This window comes from Lampetra fluviatilis, chromosome 3 (genome assembly GCF_964198595.1).
Source record: "Lampetra fluviatilis chromosome 3, kcLamFluv1.1, whole genome shotgun sequence".
In the NCBI taxonomy this organism is placed as follows: domain Eukaryota; kingdom Metazoa; phylum Chordata; class Hyperoartia; order Petromyzontiformes; family Petromyzontidae; genus Lampetra; species Lampetra fluviatilis.
The window spans coordinates 14114613-14132325 of record NC_136277.1 but is presented as its reverse complement, the minus strand read 5'-3'; the positions used below and the strand labels follow the sequence as shown (position 1 = coordinate 14132325).

Here is a 17713-nt window from a genome sequence, read left to right as displayed (position 1 = left end):
AAATGGATTCCTCTCGCAAAGGAATCAAGGACTGCACTGACCACACACATGACCTGCGATGAACGTGCAAACAAACATCGCTCTGATGATTATTATAAAGGCATTGTCCTTGAAACTGATTGGCCTACACTCGAGATAGCAGGCGTCTTTATCGCAAAGTGTCACAAGTGTGAGACTCACGGCGTTCTCCCGTGGTTGAACATCGTAACGCCTATTTTATTGCTAGAAAGGGTAAAAAGCCTTTTATTATTTTTAGCATACGTTGGTTGACACTGGAAAAAATAGGTTTACCATGATATATACAGCAGGCGTCAGGGTCGGGATCGAACCCACGACCTCCTGTACACCAGGCGAGGTCGTTAACATCTCCTAGCCACCGTGATGATGATGAGAGAGAGACACGCAAACTCCAAATATACAGCAGCAGGCGTCAGGGTCGGGATCGAACCCAGGACCTCCTGTATACCAGGCGAGATAGTTAACATCTCTTAGCCACCGTGATGATGATGATGAGAGAGAGAGACACGCAAACTCCAAATATACAGCAGCAAGCGTCAGGGTCGGGATCGAACCGACAACCTCCTGTATACCAGGCGAGGTCGTTAACATCTCTTAGCCACCGTGATGATGATGATGTGGGAGACACGCAGACTCCAAATATACAGCAGCAGGCGTCAGGGTCGGGATCGAACCCAGGACCTCCTGTATACCAGGCGAGATAGTTAACATCTCCTAGCCACCGTGATGATGATGAGAGAGAGAGAGACACGCAAACTCCAAATATACAGTCAGGCGTCAGGGTCGGGATCGAACCGACAACCTCCTGTATACCAGGCGAGGTAGTTAACATCTCCTAGCCACCGTGATGATGATGATGATGTGGGAGACACGCAGACTCCAAATATACAGCAGGCGTCAGGGTCGGGATCGAACCGACAACCTCCTGTATACCAGGCGAGGTAGTTAACATCTCATAGCCACCCCCCTCGTGTACCATTCCCGCCTTCATCGGTTGCTACCCGCGAACAGCACTTGCCCCCACAGCCTGTTCAAGGCGATACGCGGGGTGAGTGGGTGGGGGAGTCTTTGTCTTTGTGCGTGTTCAGTGTGAGCGACTTGGGCTTTTGCCGACTCGGCAACAATCCCACGGGGAGAGGGGAGGAGAGGTCGAGGGGGGAAGTGGGGGCGGGGTGGTTGAAGAGTTTAACCTTGAAGAGGGAAGGTCTCTCTCTCGCTCTCCCTGCTCCGCTCTAAGATGCAACAACAGCAGCACAAAGAGACAAAGATCCCCCGTATAGCCTTAACAGACTGCTGGGGCCAAGCGCTCTTAGCGAGTAGCAGATGTAGATGCCACTGGTTCTTCACGTTCTACAGATGTAGATGCCACTGGTTCTTCACGTTCTGCAGATGTAGATGACACTGGTTCTTTACGTTCTGCAGATGTAGATGCCACTGGTTCTTCATGTTCTGCAGATGTAGATGCCATTGATTCTTCACGTTCTGCAGATGTAGATGACACTGGTTCTTCACGTTCTACAGATGTAGCTGCCACTGGTTCTTCACGTTCTACAGATGTAGCTGCCACTGGTTCTCCACGTTCTACAGATGTAGATGCCACTGGTTCTTCACGTTCTACAGATGTAGATGCCACTGGTTCTTCACGTTCTGCAGATGTAGATGCCACTGGTTCTTCACGTTCTACAGATGCAGCTGCCACTGGTTCTTCAAGTTCTACAGATGTAGATGACACTGGTTCTTCATGTGCTGCAGATGTAGCTGCCACTGGTTCTTCACGTTCTACAGATGTAGCTGCCACTGGTTCTTCACGTTCTACAGATGTAGATAACACTGGTTCTTCACGTTCTACAGATGTAGCAGCACCTATGGAGTGCGACACGGCGCACGAGGGGGTAGGGGTGGTGGCAGCACCACAAGCAAGTCCGGCAGACGTTGTCTCCCATAGCGATGACAAAATAAAATTTTACACGCCGCAGCAGGTTACTCATTTGAGGCTAAGTCGACCTGAGGGTAGGGGCCCAGGACCACCACGTGCGCTTAAAGACTGATTTGGCTGCCGCTACGAATTTCGACACGACGATGATGATTATGATGAGCCGCCCACTTTCGTCGAGATATCATTTGTCAAAGGCTGCGACTTCTCTACTTATGAACGAATTACGTTCCAGAGGTCTGTTCCGTAAGTTTATGTGTTCGTAAGTCCAACTTTACTTCAAACATGTTGTACGGCGTGTACACTAAACAGGTTGTATAATCTCCTGTAGATGTAGGTGCCATTGGTTCTTCACGTTCTGCAGATGTAGATGCCACTGCTTCTTCACGTTCTGCAGATGTAGATGCCACTGGTTCTTCACGTTCTGCAGATATAGATGCCACTGGTTCTTCACATTCTGCAGATGTAGATGCCACTGTTTCTTCACGTTCTGAAGGTGTAGATGCCACTAGTTCTTCACGTTCTGCAGATGTAGATGCCACTGGTTCTTCACGTTCTGCAGATGTAGATGCCACTGGGTCTTCACGTTCTGCAGATGTAGATGCCACTGGTTCTTCACATTCTGCAGATGTAGATGCCACTGGTTCTTCACGTTCTACAGATGTAGAGGCCACTGGTTCTTCACGTTCTGCAGATGTAGATGCCACTGGTTCTTCACATTCTGTAGATGTAGATGCCACTGGGTCTTCATGTTCTACAGATGTAGATGCCACTGGTTCTTCATGTTCTACAGATGTAGAGGCCACTGGTTCTTCACGTTCTGCAGATGTAGATGCCACTGGTTCTTCATGCTCTTGAGATGTAGATGCCACTGGTTCTTCACGTTCTGCAGATGTAGATGCCACCGGTTCTTCACATTCTGTAGATGTAGATGCCACTGGGTCTTCATGTTCTACAGATGTAGATGCCACTGGGTCTTCATGTTCTACAGATGTAGATGCCACCGGTTCTTCACATTCTGTAGATGTAGATGCCACTGGTTCTTCATGTTCTACAGATGTAGATGCCACTGGTTCTTCATGTTCTACAGATGTAGAGGCCACTGGTTCTTCACATTCTGTAGATGTAGATGCCACTGGTTCTTCATGCTCTTGAGATGTAGATGCCACAGGGTCTTCATGTTCTACAGATGTAGAGGCCACTGGTTCTTCACATTCTGTAGATGTAGATGCCACTGGGTCTTCATGTTCTACAGATGTAGATGCCACTGGTTCTTCATGTTCTACAGATGTAGAGGCCACTGGTTCTTCACGTTCTGCAGATGTAAATGCCACTGGTTCTTCACATTCTGTAGATGTAGATGTCACTGGGTCTTCACATTCTGTAGATGTAGATGCCACTGGGTCTTCATGCTCTTGAGATGTAGATGTCACTGGGTCTTCACATTCTGTAGATGTAGATGTCACTGGGTCTTCACATTCTGTAGATGTAGATGCCACTGGGTCTTCACGTTCTACAGATGTAGAGGCCACTGGTTCTTCACGTTCTACAGATGTAGAGGCCACTGGTTCTTCACGTTCTGCAGATGCAGATGCCACTGGGTCTTCATGTTCTACAGATGTAGAGGCCACTGGTTCTTCACGTTCTACAGATGTATATGCCACTGGTTCTTCACGTTCTACAGATGTAGAGGCCACTGGTTCTTCACGTTCTGCAGATGTAGATGCCACGACCGCCATCTATTGCGCGGCTGTAATGACGCGTGAACTTCTCTCTCTCTCCCTCCTTGCAAAAATTCTCGGGCCACGTGTTTTGTGCCGAGTGTCAAAATTCTCTCTCTCCCCCGTCCGAGGCTCGGAGCCTCCGCGTGGGGTGTGAGGGCTATTGGGGAACAAAGTTTGATGTCTGTGGGGAGTGGGGGTGGAGTGGGGGGGGGGGGAGAGTGGGGGGCTAGCAAATTAACGCTGCGCCGCGCTACGAACCCGGCGACCCGGGTTCGATTCCCGCTCACGGACACCAACACCCCCCTAGGTCGACTCAGCCCCCTTAAATGAGTTACCTGGTGAGATGTGTAAACATCGCCACGAGGAGGGGGGGGGGGGTGAGACAAAGGCGGCCGGGCGTGGTGCTGGCCACCCACCCCCTCGTGTGCCACAGTGCCGGCCTTCACAGGTGCTGCTACTCGCCAACAGCACTTGGCCTCAACAGTCTGCTCAGGCTACACGGGCATTGAATCTTTGTCTTTAGTTATATTTGGGTCGTTTATTTCAATCGCCTACATCAGCGAAGATGCGGTGCAAGTCGGAGATGCGCGCACGCCGCCGCCACCTCCACCTCCACCCCCGTTATCAGCGCCGGATAATTCTCTTGCGTCCCCAGGTAGGTCAGTCACGTGTACACGGTACGATAAAACCAGCACAGTCAGCTGTTCGCTTAGCCCAGATGGGGGCTGGAGAGGGGGAGAGGGGGGGGGGGTAACCATGCCAGCTCACTCAGGACTGGGTTTTTGTTGTTGGTAACGATCCGGCGAGTCCTCGGCAAGTGTGCCGCTGTCACGAGCGAAAAAACTCGGTCGGCGAAAAACAATTCCCCGTCACCGTGCGCGTGAATGATGTCGCGACGACGATGAAAGTTTGGCGAGATGCGAATGTCGCTGCCACCGCTACTACCTACGCGCACCGCGCGGCGGTGGTGGAAGTTGTCGCGTTCCTGAAGAACATCACGTTACGGAAACGTCGCGTTGTAATGAATCAAAATATAACGTGGGGGGGGGGGGGGGGGGTAAAGCAACAGTCCGCGATAACGCGCGCGATGTGTAACGCAGGGCCCCCGTGGGGTAGCAATCGAGAAGGATCCAGCAGCATCCCGATGCTTCGCTCGACTGCTACGCTAGGGGGCAGCCGCCACAACCACCACTCGTTGCTGACTCGCGCGACCGTCAGGGGGTTTTCCGCTCTGCTCGATCGCGTTACGTAAAAGATCGCGTTCCCGAACACATTCATCGCGCTGTCGTCCTGTGCACATCCAACGACACGCGGCGTCATAGGACAGCGCTGTAATCGATTAAACTCGTGAGATTCTTTATTGGCAAGCTTTGGCCAAGTCTTCGGTGAGAATATATTATTTATTGCGCGTGGGTGGGTGGGTGCATGCACGGTACGGGCGAGTAGAAATCAGCATGATAGAGGTTTTTTGGTTAGATCGCGTAAATATATAAATGTGTCGTTAAAACCCGCCACCACCCGACACAGCCAACTAGTGAGGGTTGTCACGTAAACAGAACGTGGCCAATTCGTCACTAGTACAGCACACCGGTGTAGTGTATAGTGTAATGTATAGTAGTGTAGTGTATTGTGTAATGTGTAGTAGTGTATTGTAGAGTGTAGTGTATAGTGTAGTAGTGTATTGTAGAGTGTAGTGTATAGTAGTGTAGTGTATAGTAGTGTAGTGTATAGTAGTGTAGTGTATAGTAGTGTAGTGTATTGTATATAGTAGTGTAGTGTATAGTGTAGTGTATAGTGTAGTATACTAGTACAGCACACCGGTGTGTTGGAGAGCCAAGCCACAACATTTACAATCTGAGCACGACGTTTCGCCAGTAATTACCACTAGCTTCATCAGTGCCCGCGCAAAACTGACCGATGCATACAGCAAGGGATAACACGCAAAACAAATCCAATTTTAACACCATTACTATCCATAATAGAAGGCTTCTGTAAATGTGGGGTTTACTAACGAGTTTTGTTTTACGTGACAAACCTCGTTACTAATTTGCTGTCGCCATCGTCATCATCGTCGTCATCGTCATCATCGTTATCGTCGAGGGCATCGTCGTCGTTGTCGTCATCATCATCATCACATTTAAACTCTTTGGTTCTTTCGGTAAAGTCACGCAGGTTAAAAAATTTAATAAAAAATTTAAATAAAATAAAAAATAGAACTACATGAAATCACGACGTTTCGGAACCACAGCAAGAAACAAAAATTACTGTGGTTGTCCCACCTGATGACGGAAGCTTGTGTTGCTTCCAAAACGTCGTTATTTAATTTAGTTATTTCTATTTTTTATGTTCTAATTTTTTTTTTCACCTACGTGACTTTACAGAAAGAACCAAAGAGTATGGATCATATTTATATTTACACAAACCCCCCAAAAAAACCCCACTATTATGGGAAAACACAAATCAATATATACGACGATGGGTCAGTGCAGCACCAGCTTATAAAACTCTCACCAGCACTGCCGACCACCTCCTGGCCACATCAAAGCCCTGCAAGGGTTTGGGGCATCTCTCCTCCCCGAGGGGCACAAAAAGACGAACATTCCCCCGTGTAGCCTGTAACAGACTGTTGGGGGCAAGTGCTGTGAGCGAGCAGCAGCAGCACCTATGAAGGCCGGCACGGCACACGAGGAGGGAGGTGAGGGTGGCCAGCAAAACCACGCCCGACCGACCGCCTTCGTCTCCCCCTAGTGGCGATGTTTACACGTCACACCCAGGTACTCATTTGAGGCCGACTCGACCTAGGGGAGGGCCCAGGATCGGTTCAGATAATCGCTGTCACCGCGCACCAACACCGCACGCGTCACTGGAAAGAATGATTATGATGATGATAAGGATGACGAACATGATGACGACGATGACGAAGATGATGACGACGATGATGATGACGACGACGATGATGGCCACCGTCAAGCGTAGAGATTGATTTCAGGTGAGGTGATGGCGATACCGGGGAGTGCATCTCTCTCCCCTCTCGCTCACCGTCGCCGTCGGCTACTCGTCAAGTGGGGCGCCACGGTGGCTCGGAGATGTTGACTACCTCGCCCAGTATGCAGGAGGTCGTGGCTTCGATCCCGACCCTGACGACGCCTGCTGCTGTATATTTGGAGTTTGCGTGTCTCTCTCTCTCTCTGTGGTCGTGTGGATTTATCTTCTCCGGATCCTCGAAGTTTTCTTTATTTTGTCTTTCTCCCTGCCCCCGCATTTAGAATCGACGTCACACGTGCTCAGAGTCATTTGGCCGCCGCTTTAAATTTCCACACGACGACGACGATAAGTCCACTTCGTCGTTGAGCTATCGTTTCCGATAGCCAGGTCGTTTCTGGGAGAAAAAAAATAACTACACACACAGCTCAGTGGGGGGGGGGGGGGCGGCCCCCTTTCCTTAGCTGGTCAAAAAATAAACAACTAAGAACGTATTGTTTTGGTTCAGGCGTGGCCCACGCCGCCTCAAGGCCCCGGGCGACGTCAGCGGAGGAAAAGTTTGTTGACAAGTTTCTCTCAAGGGGGGAGTGGGGAGGTGATCGATTTGAAGATCATCGACGACGACGACGACGACGGCCGCAGAGGCCTGGCGAACGCCGCGGACGTTCCTGACCCCCCCCCAAGAACGAGGGGGGGTCGGGGTGAGACAGAATGGAGTTGGGTGGAGGCGTGGGGGGGGGGCGGGGCGGGGCAGCCCCCCCCCTTCTCCTCATCCTCCTCCTCTTCTCCTCCGTCCCCCGTCTACGATGTCGGCACCTCCTCCGCCACCACCTCCACCTCCTCCGTCTCCCCATCTACAACGCCACCGCCACCTCCTCCTCCTCCTCTTCGTCCTCCTCCGACAGAACCAGCACCTGGGCTACGTCGTCGAACTCATAGGTCCTCTTGAGGAACGTGTCGGTCAGCCGGATTCCAGACACGCTCTGCCAGTGGAGGGGGGTGGGGGGGGTGATGGGAGGGATGGGGGGGGGGGCAAAGAAGCAGTCAATTGTGAGACAAATTCTGGCAAATTTCGATTTAAAGCTTTCGTGACTGCAGGGATTCATCTTCTTCAGACGCTGTCCTTCCGACAGACCTGATCTTCACCTGAGGACGGCTGCTTGCGTTGTGGCCGAAACGTCGTGAGAATTGTATTTTATCGTTTCATTTTTATTATTTTATTATTTCCCTTCTACGTGACTTTACCGAAAGAACCAAGAAGACAAATTCCGGCAAATCGCACCCCGCCCCCCGCCCCGATGAGGCTGGTTGTTGATGTTGTTGCTGCTGCTGTTGTAACCGCCAGCGGAACGTCACACAGCTACTTGAACTGGGCAATTATTATATTATTTTATTACGTTTTATTTTTGTTATTTTATTATTTCCCTTCTACGTGACTTTTCCGAAAGAACCAGGAAGCAGATGGGTAAGTGTTCTTTGCGGGTGGGGCGAGCCCCACCCCCCCCCCCACCCGTCCCCCCCCCCCCCTTCACCTGCAGGCCAGGCATGGTTGGCAGCAACATGAGCGCCGCTTGGCGGCCCCCTAACCTGCAGGCTGGGCAAGACTGGGCAAGGCTGGGCAAGGCTGACGAAGCCCCCCCACCCCCCCTCCACACGCCCCTCCCTCACCTGCAGGCCGGGTATGGCTGGGCAAGACTGGGCAAGGCTGACGAAGCCCCCCCACCCCCCCTCCACACGCCCCTCCCTCACCTGCAGGCCGGGCATGGCCGGCAGCAGCATGAGCGCCGCTTGGCGCGACGAGGCGCTGGGCAGGCGGCCCAGGTCCCTGGCGAGAAGGCCGCACCAGCAGAGGGCGTCCGAGCTGCGCAGCTCCAGACGGAGGTCCATGGTGCGCTCGCTGCGCCAACGACAACGCCGACATTATTGTCGTCATCATCATCGTCGTCGTCATCATTGTCGTCATCATCATCATCATCGTCATCATTGTCGTCGTCATCATCGTCATCATTGTCGTCGTCATCATCATCATCGTCATTACCGTCGTCATCATCGTCGTCGTCATCGTCATCATCATCATCGTCGTCATCATCATCGTCATCATCGTCGTCATCATCGTCGTCATCGTCATTGTCGTCATCATCATCATCGTCGTCATCATCATCATCATCGTCGTCGTCATCATCATCGTCGTCGTCATTGTCGTCATTGTCGTCATCGTCGTCATCATCGTCGTCATCATCATCGTCGTCATCATCATCGTCGTCATCTTCGACATCGTCGTCATCATGTTCGTCATCCTTATCATCATCATAATCATTGTCTTCGTCATCATCGTCGTCGTCATAATCACTGCCGACGATGATCTGATAATGATAATGATGATACTGGTGATGCTGATGACAATGTTGATACCCCTGATGATGCAGACGAGGATGCTGATGCTAATGACGATAACGACGATGCTACTGACAATGACGATGATGATGATGGCGGTGGTGATGTTGACGATGGTGGTGATGTTGAAGATGGTGGTGATGTTGACGATGGTGATGTTGACCTGCAGTTGGTGATTTTGAAGGCCACCGTGAAGGGCTCCTCCAGGTGGGCCATGTCAGGGATCGTCTCGATCTCTAAGCGCACGTCCCCGTAGCCCGGGGCCTGCAGACACGGACACACGTCACCACCGCCACCATCATCAACATCAACACATCACCAACATTAACACGACTTCACCAACATCACCAAATCACCAACATCATTAACACCACATCGCCAACATCACCATCAACGCCATCAACATCATCAACGCCATCAACATCACCAGCATCAACATCACCACCATCATCAACATCACCACCATCACCAACATCAACACCACTTCACCCACATCATCATCGCCATCATCAACATCAACCTTACCAGCTCCTACTCCTCCCGCCCTACCTCTCCAACCCACCTCCCTCCCACTATCTCCACTTCCTCCCCTCCCAACCCCATCACCAACATCATCACCATCGCCAACATCGTGGCATCAACCTTACCACCTCCCTCCCTCCCCCTCCTCTCTCTCTCAGCCTCCTCCTCCCCTACCTCCCTCCCACTATCTCCACCTCCTCCCCTCCCAACCCCATCACCAACATCAACACCACTTCACCCACATCAACATCATCACCATCGCCAGCATCACCGTCGCCAACATCGTGGCATCAACCTTACCACCTCCCCCTCCTCTTTCTCTCTCTCAGCCTCCTCCCTTACCTCCCTCCCACTATCTCCACCTCCTCCCCTCCCCAACCCCATCACCAACATCAACACCACTTCACCCACATCAACATCATCACCAACATCATCACCATCGCCAACATCACCAACGCCAACATCGTGGCATCAACCTTACCACCTCCCCCTCCTCTTTTTCTCTCTCTCTCAGCCTCCTCCCCTACCTCCCTCCCACCCCCTCCCCCCACCTCCCCCCACCTCACCCCCCCCCCACCCCCAACAACACGCACCACGCGCTGCAGCTGGCTGGTCTGCAGCCTGCCTCGCTCGCCCAGGTTGGTCCGCCACACGATGTCCATCTTGCCGATGTGGGTGACCCCGCGCAGTCCCCCGGCGCCCGCCTTCTCCGCCACGTCGGGGCGGGCGCGCAGCCGGTACAGGAACTGCCGCGTCTCGCCGGGGCCCAGGTAGCGCCCCTCCGACAGCCTGGCGCGGTGGTGGCAATGGGTGGGTGGTGGTGGTGGTGGTGGAGATTGGTGGGTGGTGGTGGTGGGGCGTGGTGGTAGTGCGGGGTGGTGGGTGGTAGTGGTGGGTGGTAGTGGTGGGTGGTAGCAGTGGGTGGGTGGGTGGTGGTGGGTGGTAGTGTTGGGTGGGTGGGTGGTGGTGGTGGTGGGTGGTAAGGGACATTTGTTACATTCGCACCATCCCATCAGCACTGGTTGGCTATGTACGGTGCAAAAAAATGTCATCGTACGTACAAACGTACCACCACCAAAGATCCCCCCCGTGGAACCTAAACAGACTGTCGGGGCAAGTGCTGTGAGCGAGCAGCACCTGTGAAGGCCGGCATGGCACACGAGGGGGGTGGGTGGCCAGCACCACGCCCGACCACCTTTGTCTCCCCAGTGGCGATTGTTTACTACACACCGCACCAGCTACTCATTTGAGTCGACCTAGGGGAGGCCCAGGACCAGTTCAGATCATCGTCACCGGTGTTAGTGGCCGTGAGCGGGATATCTAAATTGGAACGACGGGTTCGTAGCGCAGCGCGCTAACTACTGCACTTGCCCAACAGTCTGTCACAGACTATATGGGCGGGGGGGGGACCTTTGTCTTTGTCACGTCATCTTTCGAGACCGCGAATTATGATTCAAAGGGAGGTGGAGGGTGGAGGAGCGCTGGGGAGGTGGAGGGAGGAGGAGCGGTGGGGGAGGGGGAGGGTGGAGGAGCGGTGAGGGGGTGGAGGGTGGAGGAGCGGTGGGGGAGGGGGGGGGTGGAGGAGCGGTGGGGGAGGTGGAGGGTGGAGGAGCGGTGGGGGAGGTGGAGGGTGGAGGAGCGGTGGGGGAGGGGGAGGGTGGAGGAGCGGTGGGGGAGGTGGAGGGTGGAGGAGCGGTGGGGGAGGTGGAGGGAGGAAGAGCGGTGGGGGAGGTGGAGGGTGGAGGAGCGGTGGGGGAGGTGGAGGGTGGAGGAGCGGTGGGGGAGGTGGAGGGTGGAGGAGCGCTGGGGAGGTGGAGGGAGGAGGAGCGGTGGGGAGGTGGAGGGTGGAGGAGCGGTGGGGAGGTGGAGGGTGGAGGAGCGGTGGGGGAGGGAGGAGAAGGAGGAGCGGTGGGGGAGGTGGAGGGTGGAGGAGCGGTCGGGGAGGTGGAGGGTGGAGGAGCGGTGGGGGAGAGAGGAGAAGGAGGAGCGGTGGGGGAGGTGGAGGGTGGAGGAGCGGTCGGGGAGGTGGAGGGTGGAGGAGCGGTGGGGAGGTGGAGGGTGGAGGAGCGGTGGAGAGGTGGAGGGTGGAGGAGCGGTGGAGAGGTGGAGGGTGGAGGAGCGGTGGGGGAGGTGGAGGGTGGAGGAGCGGTGGGGGAGGTGGAGGGTGGAGGAGCGGTGGGGGAAGTGGAGGGAGGAGGAGCGGTGGGGGAGGTGGAGGGAGGAGGAGCGGTGGGGGAGGGTGGAGGAGCGGTGGGGGAGGTGGAGGGTGGAGGAGCGGTGGGGAGGTTACCGTGATGCGGGGGTCGGTGTCCACGACAGCGTTGAGGGGCGCGACGGCGTACAGCGGAGACGGCTCCAGCCACACGCGCTCCACGCACATGGGCGACGACGTGATGTTCTGGATCTGGGCCTCCAGGAAGACCTCCTCGCACTGCACGCACGGCGGCGGGGGGGGGGCATGGGGATCAGGAGCAAGACGGTGAATTGCGGGGGGGGGGGGGCGCACGCGCGCACGGATACGAAAGTAAACAAACACAGACACATTTGCAGCACACAGACACGCGCACAACGCTCACACACAGAAACTCGCGCAATGGACACACGCGCAGCACACACCAACACAGAAACTTGTGCAGCGCACAGACACATACGCAGTGCGCACACACACACAGACAAGCGCAGAGACATGTGCATAAACAGAAGCATAGCTATAAAGAGCTACACAACAACAACAAACACACGTGCACACACATCTTGCACACGTTCTTCACACCCACATCCTACACAAAGATATTTCACACGCACACAATCTCACACAGAGACATCACACACATCACGCACACAACACACACACAGAAATCTCACACACACACAGACGTAACACACACATCTCACACATCACGCACACAACACACACACAGAAATCTCACACACACAGACGTAACATACACACCTCACACATCACGCACACAACACACACACAGAGATCTCACACACACAGACGTAACATACACACACCTCACACATCACGCACACAACACACACACAGAAATCTCACACACACACGTAACATACACACATCTCACACATCGCGCACACAACACACACACAGAAATCTCACACACACACAGACGTAACACACACACCTCACACATCACGCACACAACACGCACAGAAATCTCACACACACACACGTAACATACACACACCTCACACATCACGCACACAACACACACAGAAATCTCACACACACAGACGTAACATACACACACCTCACACATCACGCACACAACACACACACAGAAATCTCACACACACAGACGTAACATACACACACCTCACACATCACGCACACAACACACACAGAAATCTCACACACACAGACGTAACATACACACACCTCACACATCGCGCACACAACACACACACAGAAATCTCACACACACAGACGTAACATACACACACCTCACACATCACACACACAGAAATCTCACGCACACACAGACGTAACATACACACACCTCACACATCGCGCACACATCACACACACAGAAATCTCACACACACACACGTAACATACACACACCTCACACATCACGCACACATCACACACACAGAAATCTCACACACACACACACGTAACATACACACACCTCACACATCACGCACACAACACACACACACAGAAATCTCACACACACACACGTAACATACACACACCTCACACATCACGCACACAACACACACACAGAGATCTCACACACACACAGACGTAACACACACACCTCACACATCACACACACAACACGCACACAGAAATCTCACACACACACACGTAACATACACACACCTCACACATCACGCACACAACACACACACAGAAATCTCACACACACACACGTAACATACACACACCTCACACATCGCGCACACAACACACACACAGAAATCTCACACACACACGTAACATACACACACCTCACACATCGCGCACGCAACACGCACACAGAAATCTCACACACACACACAGAAATCTCACACACACACAGACGTAACATACACACACCTCACACATCACGCACACAACACACACACAGAAATCTCACACACACACAGACGTAACATACACACACCTCACACATCACGCACGCAACACACACAGAAATCTCACACACACAGACGTAACACACACACACCTCACACATCACACACACAACACACACACAGAAATCTCACACACACACAGACGTAACATACACACACCTCACACATCACACACACAACACACACAGAAATCTCACACACACACACGTAACATACACACACCTCACACATCGCGCACACAACACACACACAGAAATCTCACACACACAGACGTAACACACACACACCTCACACATCGCGCACGCAACACACACAGAGAAATCTCACACACACAGACGAAACATACACACACCTCACACATCGCGCACACTACACACACACAGAAATCTCACACACACACAGACGTAACACACACACCTCACACATCACGCACACAACACACACACAGAAATCTCACACACACACACGTAACATACACACACCTCACACATCACGCACGCACTACACACACACAGAAATCTCACACACACACACGTAACATACACACACCTCACACATCACGCACACTACACACACAGAGAAATCTCACACACACACAGACGTAACATACACACACCTCACACATCGCGCACACAACACACACACAGAAATCTCACACACACACAGACGTAACACACACACCTCACACATCACGCACGCAACACACACACAGAAATCTCACACACACACAGACGTAACACACACACCTCACACATCGCGCACACAACACACACACAGAAATCTCACACACACACAGACGTAACACACACACCTCACACATCACGCACACATCACACACACAGAAATCTCACACACACACACACGTAACATACACACACCTCACACATCACGCACGCAACACACACACAGAAATCTCACACACACACAGACGTAACACACACATCTCACACATCACGCACGCAACACACACACACAGAAATCTCACACACACACACACGTAACATACACACACCTCACACATCGCGCACACAACACACACACAGAAATCTCACACACACACAGACGTAACACACACATCTCACACATCACGCACACAACACACACACAGAAATCTCACACACACACACACGCAACACACACACACCTCACACATCACGCACGCAACACACACACAGAAATCTCACACACACAGACGTAACACACACACACCTCACACATCACGCACACAACACACACACAGAAATCTCACACACACGTAACATACACACACCTCACACATCACGCACGCAACACACACACAGAAATCTCACACACACAGACGTAACATACACACACCTCACACATCACGCACGCAACACACACACAGAAATCTCACACACACACACACGTAACATACACACACCTCACACATCACGCACACAACACACACACAGAAATCTCACGCACACACAGACGTAACATACACACACCTCACACATCACGCACACAACACGCACACAGAAATCTCACACACACACAGACGTAACACACACACCTCACACATCACACACACAACACACACACAGAAATCTCACACACACACACACGTAACATACACACACCTCACACATCACGCACACAACACACACACAGAAATCTCACACACACACACGTAACATACACACACCTCACACATCACGCACACAACACACACACAGAAATCTCACACACACACAGACGTAACACACACATCTCACACATCACGCACACAACACGCACACAGAAATCTCACACACACAGACACACACGTAACATACACACACCTCACACATCGCGCACACAACACACACACAGAAATCTCACACACACACACGTAACATACACACACCTCACACATCACGCACGCAACACACACACAGAAATCTCACACACACACAGACGAAACACACACACCTCACACATCACGCACGCAACACACACACAGAAATCTCACACACACACACGTAACATACACACACCTCACACATCGCGCACACACTACACACACAGAAATCTCACACACACACAGACGAAACACACACACCTCATACATCGCGCACACAACACGCACACAGAAATCTCACACACACACACACGTAACATACACACACCTCACACATCGCGCACGCAACACACACACAGAAATCTCACACACACACAGACGTAACATACACACACCTCACACATCACGCACACAACACACACACAGAAATCTCACACACACAGACGTAACACACACACCTCACACATCACGCACACATCACACACAGAAATCTCACACACACACACACACGTAACATACACACACCTCACACATCGCGCACACAACACACACACAGAAATCTCACACACACACACGTAACACACACATCTCACACATCACGCACACAACACACACACAGAAATCTCACACACACACACGTAACATCCACACACCTCACACATCGCGCACACAACACACACAGAAATCTCACACACACAGACGTAACATACACACACCTCACACATCACGCACACAACACACACACAGAAATCTCACACACACACACGTAACATACACACACCTCACACATCACGCACACAACACACACAGAAATCTCACACACACACACGTAACATACACACACCTCACACATCACGCACACAACACACACACAGAAATCTCACACACACACAGACGTAACACACACACCTCACACATCGCGCACACAACACACACACAGAAATCTCACACACACACAGACGTAACACACACACACCTCACACATCACGCACACAACACACACACAGAAAACTCACACACACACACACGTAACATACACACACCTCACACATCACGCACACAACACACACACAGAAAACTCACACACACACACACGTAACATACACACACCTCACACATCGCGCACACACTACACACACAGAAATCTCACACACACACAGACGAAACACACACACCTCATACATCGCGCACACAACACGCACACAGAAATCTCACACACACACAGACGTAACACACACACACCTCACACATCGCGCACACACTACACACACAGAAATCTCACACACACACAGACGTAACACACACACATCTCACACATCACGCACACATCACGCACACAGAAATCTCACACACACACACGTAACATACACACACCTCACACATCACGCACACTACACACACACAGAAATCTCACACACACACACGTAACATACACATACCTCACACATCACGCACACAACACACACACAGAAATCTCACACACACACACACGTAACATACACACCTCACACATCACGCACACAACACACACAGAGAAATCTCACACACACAGACGAAACATACACACACCTCACACATCGCGCACACTACACACACACAGAAATCTCACACACACACAGACGTAACACACACACCTCACACATCACGCACACAACACACACACAGAAATCTCACACACACACACGTAACATACACACACCTCACACATCACGCACGCACTACACACACACAGAAATCTCACACACACACACACGTAACATACACACACCTCACACATCACGCACACAACACACACAGAGAAATCTCACACACACACAGACGTAACATACACACACCTCACACATCACGCACACTACACACACACAGAAATCTCACACACACACAGACGTAACATACACACACCTCACACATCGCGCACGCAACACACACACAGAAATCTCACACACACACAGACGTAACACACACACCTCACACATCACGCACACATCACACACACAGAAATCTCACACACACACAGACGTAACACACACACCTCACACATCGCGCACACAACACACACACAGAAATCTCACACACACACAGACGTAACACACACACCTCACACATCACGCACGCAACACACACACAGAAATCTCACACACACACAGACGTAACACACACACCTCACACATCGCGCACACAACACACACACAGAAATCTCACACACACACAGACGTAACACACACACCTCACACA

At 52.1% G+C, this 17713-nt stretch overlaps 1 protein-coding gene across 2 annotated transcripts in view; it reads right to left on the bottom strand.

The window, feature by feature from the left end:
* Positions 1 to 4180: 4180 nt before the first annotated feature.
* The window catches only part of TRAPPC13 (trafficking protein particle complex subunit 13), a 30797-nt gene continuing 17264 nt past the window's right edge, over positions 4181 to 17713 (bottom strand). For both annotated transcript variants that reach the window (XM_078883660.1, XM_078883669.1), the window contains 5 exons: positions 11870 to 12004; positions 10167 to 10373; positions 9215 to 9315; positions 8407 to 8554; positions 4181 to 7640 (listed from right to left, as the gene is read on the bottom strand). In XM_078883660.1, the coding sequence (XP_078739786.1) occupies positions 7512 to 7640; positions 8407 to 8554; positions 9215 to 9315; positions 10167 to 10373; positions 11870 to 12004 (720 nt within the window). In that variant the 3' untranslated portion in view covers positions 4181 to 7511. The remainder of the gene's footprint in view (positions 7641 to 8406; positions 8555 to 9214; positions 9316 to 10166; positions 10374 to 11869; positions 12005 to 17713) is intronic.